At 34.1% G+C, this 4,119-nt stretch overlaps 1 protein-coding gene across 1 annotated transcript in view; it reads left to right on the forward strand.

Moving 5' to 3' along the window:
• LOC136845824 (peroxidase-like) overlaps positions 1–3,840 on the forward strand; it is a 41,058-nt gene extending 37,218 nt beyond the window's left edge. The window contains exon 15 of the mRNA XM_067116208.1: positions 1,925–3,840. Coding sequence (XP_066972309.1) covers positions 1,925–2,045 — 121 coding nt within the window. The 3' untranslated portion in view covers positions 2,046–3,840. The remainder of the gene's footprint in view (positions 1–1,924) is intronic.
• Positions 3,841–4,119: the final 279 nt, after the last annotated feature.

Here is a 4,119-nt window from a genome sequence, read left to right on the forward strand (position 1 = left end):
TCTAGATAGTAAGTCATATGCATACCAAACTTGGTTAAAATTGCTCAATGCATTTCAGAGCTATGCTGGAACATTCACACACACACACATACTGTACTTACATACATCCATTTATGTGTATATATATACACATATATACATATATATGTTTCCAGCCTTTCATGTCTAAAAGGATTGTTTAGCCAAATTTCTTAAATAGAAGGTAAATACAGATGCAAATTTTAGGGAAAAGTTAGAATCTTGTGAGGTGAAGAAAGAAAGTTAAAGTGACGAAAAATGTAGATATGAGGAGGCAATGGCCAAAAGTAAACATGTAAGACAGAAGAGAGTGTTTGATGTGGCTTGGTCAAGTGAGAGAGTGGAAGACGGTAAAACGTCAAATAGGCCAAGTAGTTCGAAACCAAAGCCCAAACGAGAATGTAAGAAGTGATTGTTAAGCCAACTCTCTTCTATGGAAACGAAGTGTGGATTTTGCACGTGAATGAAAGAAAAAGATTGAAGCTGTCGAGATGAACTGCCCGTTAGTATCCTGGATAAGACCAAGCTATATAGTGAGATATTTGATGCTACTTAGAAGAGATAAAAGGGTTAACGAAGGTGAAAGTTTTTTGAGGTGGTTCGGCAACGTGGAAAGAACGGGCTACGATAGGTTGGTGAAAAGAGTGTATAATTCAGAAGTTTTAATGAGAAGGAGGAGAAGATCTAGGAGTGGAAAGAAGGTATAAAAGAAGTACTGGAAAGTAAGGTGCAAGAAGAGTGAATTGCAACTGAGGAGTTCGGTGCACAGCTGATGAGCCTCCTGTGTGGGTATTGAAGTGGCTGATGTGAAAGTTTAACTGCACAGGGTGTTCATCAAAGATTCAGCAGTTAAAATATCACTAGTCTGCAAAGATAGACTACTCCAACCTCTTAATTCGTCTTGTGAAGGGGACTGAAATCTTTATTTCAACTGATTTTGCTAAGTTCAGTTCTAACTTTATTTGTTTATTGGCATTTGTTGATAAAAGAACAGATGTACTACGAAGAGTTCTGGAGACAGTACTCGGGTACCTGAGAGAAGTATCTCGCAATATTACCAAAAAAGAGGTTTCGAGCTTTAGAATAAAATATTTTGTCACTATTCTTAAAAAAATCAGTAAAAATACTTTACTTTCAAGGAACAGCAAGAGCTTATTCCTTTACAAGTCACTCGACCCAGACACGAATTGTGTAGACCGATTTTCTACGAATGGCAGGGCTCTCTGATATTACTCCTGCCAGATTTCTCAGATTACGTCAGCTCAGGGCAATTTTCTAATAGCACTCACTCTTAATCATTATAATGGATGCTATTTTCAAGATTTTGATAACTTAAGCACCTAATGTGAATAAAGAAAAAATTATAAAGGACCGTGTATAAAGGTACAGCATTCAGAAATATCGCGAATACCGTGTTGATGTCGATTAACATAATTGAGAGCACGAGAAGTATCTGAGATAATCCGATGATGGTTTTATAGATATCGTAAAGAAACTATTGTCAGTATTAACTAACCGACTAAGTAATTGCCATCGTCTATATTATTGTACACAGTTTGAAATATTCTACATTAACTAATAATCGTCTTGCATAATCTTTATTCATTTTTCACACCAGATCAGTAAAAGAGGCCACGTGTATCTGATCAGATTAAACACATACATGGCATTTCAAAGCTCAAGCATCACAGGAACAGAATCATGACGATCATTCATTTTCAAAAATTTTTACAAAAAAGAGCATGACAAATACAGAGCGTCATCATAATCCTGTGCTCAGGCAAAAATCCCTGTTATCGTAGCTTTAACTCACATTATTATCACTACTACTGTAAAATTGATATATGATATTACCAACAGTAATCGTGGACCTTAGAAATGTACTGTTATTTTTTTCCTTTCACAGAGTAAGCTGCAAAGGGGTCGGTTTATGGAAAGCACTGCCCGGTATCGACGACTGGTGTAAAATCAACTGTCTCCATGTACCTTCCTTCTGCCCAACCTCTCATTGTTATTGCTCGGTTTGATGTTCCTTTATTCACACTTTCATATGTCATATACCAGTAATGGTATCTTCTAGAGGAAATGAGGCAGTGGTGTGCGTATCAAAATTTGTTCATTTGAAAAACACCGGAAATTTAAACAGACAACCATAATCGACGCTGTAGTACAGGCCTTTGCTGTTGGTTACTACAGAGAACTGTAGAGCAACACAAATAATTTCTTCCTTTGCCTTCTGAAAATGTAGAGGCACGTTTCATGTCTTCTGTAACGTGTCTCGAATGCCAAAATGGATGCGTGGTTATTCATAGCAGTAAAGAAATTCTATTTAATGAGGGCATTATCATTGACTAATATTTAATAAGGTGCATTTTTTCAGATATGTGAATCATTTGTAAATAAATACTCTCATTTCGCAACATATTTTGTAGTAAGTCATCATGAGAAGGAAAAGAGAGAGAAAGAACAATCATACTCGACATCTGGTTACAGATTCTGCAATGACAATTGCAAAAGGGGTTCATAGTTGTACATTTAGTCCAAAATTTTGTCTTGCATCTCTCCCAGCTATCCACTTATCAATTCATCCATTATGCCATTTTAATACGATCTTATTTATTCTGATTATGAAGGTGCTGTATGTAACTTATTACATTAATAATGATTTGAAAGTAAATATCGTTTTCTTTGCCAGAGGTCCTTCTGCTTGTTTCCATTAGGATGTTTTTTAATGGTTCTTCCTTTAGATTATAAGCTATCACCGTCAATAACTATAAGGTATATTATACTAATTTTCTGAGGCTGGACATTCTATTGCACAGAATCTTCTGAAAATTCTTGACAGACATGTAATATGTAAACGACATTATGTGCTCTTTTAAATGCAAAAACATAAGTATACTGTATTACATACTGATATTATCATTAAGAAATTAATTCTAAAAGGGTCAGGCCTATTGTATCTGATCAAAAGGTCAAGCTTGGCATCAACATCTCAAGGATTGCAATGGAAGGATTACTGGAAATTTCTAGATTGAAACAATGCTAAGGAAAATATAGGTACAAAAATTTCACATTTTGCCTTTTTCCTATTATCAATTGGGACTTCTTTGCCTGTCTGTCAATAATAATAATAATAATAATAATAATAATAATAATAATAATAATAATAATAATAATAATAATAATAATAATCGCTGCAGTCAGAAACTTTATCGTCCAAGATACTAAAGAAGCCAATTTTTACATAAACTGTTAGGATGCCCTAGTTTAGATGATAAAATAATCACATTCTCACACTGTAAAAACTGTGAAGACAAAGGCGAGAGATAATAAAGGAGAGGAGGAAATAACTTGGTAACCTCTTTAGGAATTTGGTAGAAAGTGCGATTGCAAGAAGGAAGGGTCATTTCCATCCATATTGAAATAAATAACAAGAACGTCTTTTTCACTTTTCATCTGTTCTGACATGGTAGATCTCCAATAATTCTCTCTCTCTCTCTCTCTCTCTCTTTTATCTATATTATTTGTCGATTCTTTTAAATTCAGTAATTTTAGATCATTATATTAAATCAGGCCAACGATTTAATTAATTTACTCGGAGAAAAGACGAGAAAATTTCAAGGTGAAAAGAGAAGACGACATCATTTACTGCACTTGCCACTTAGTTCATGAAATCGCTTCACATGTGACTAAACATTAAAGCGTGATTTGTATACACATACCGCTTCTTTTTGCGTATGCACATTGCAATAAAGTCTTAACCTGTATTCAAAAGCTTTACAAATGTATGTGAAATAAAGACATGCCTTTAGGTGCTAATATCCGTGCTTTTCCATCATCCTAGAGTTAGCAGGTTTTTTTTTTAATGGCGTAAGGAGGCACACTCTTATCCAAACAGTCAGGAGTAATTATCAAAATAATATTATATAATATAATATATTATAAAATATTTAATATATATATATTATAAAATAATATATGATTTGGAAGTATCCATGAAAATGTTCAGAACTGCAATTATGCACATGAGAAGTTAAGTGAACTCTGAAGCCACAACCAATTTTGCAAACATCATTATGTTACGTTCACTATTACTGG

Source organism: Macrobrachium rosenbergii, chromosome 14 (assembly GCF_040412425.1).
Source record: "Macrobrachium rosenbergii isolate ZJJX-2024 chromosome 14, ASM4041242v1, whole genome shotgun sequence".
NCBI lineage: Eukaryota > Metazoa > Arthropoda > Malacostraca > Decapoda > Palaemonidae > Macrobrachium > Macrobrachium rosenbergii.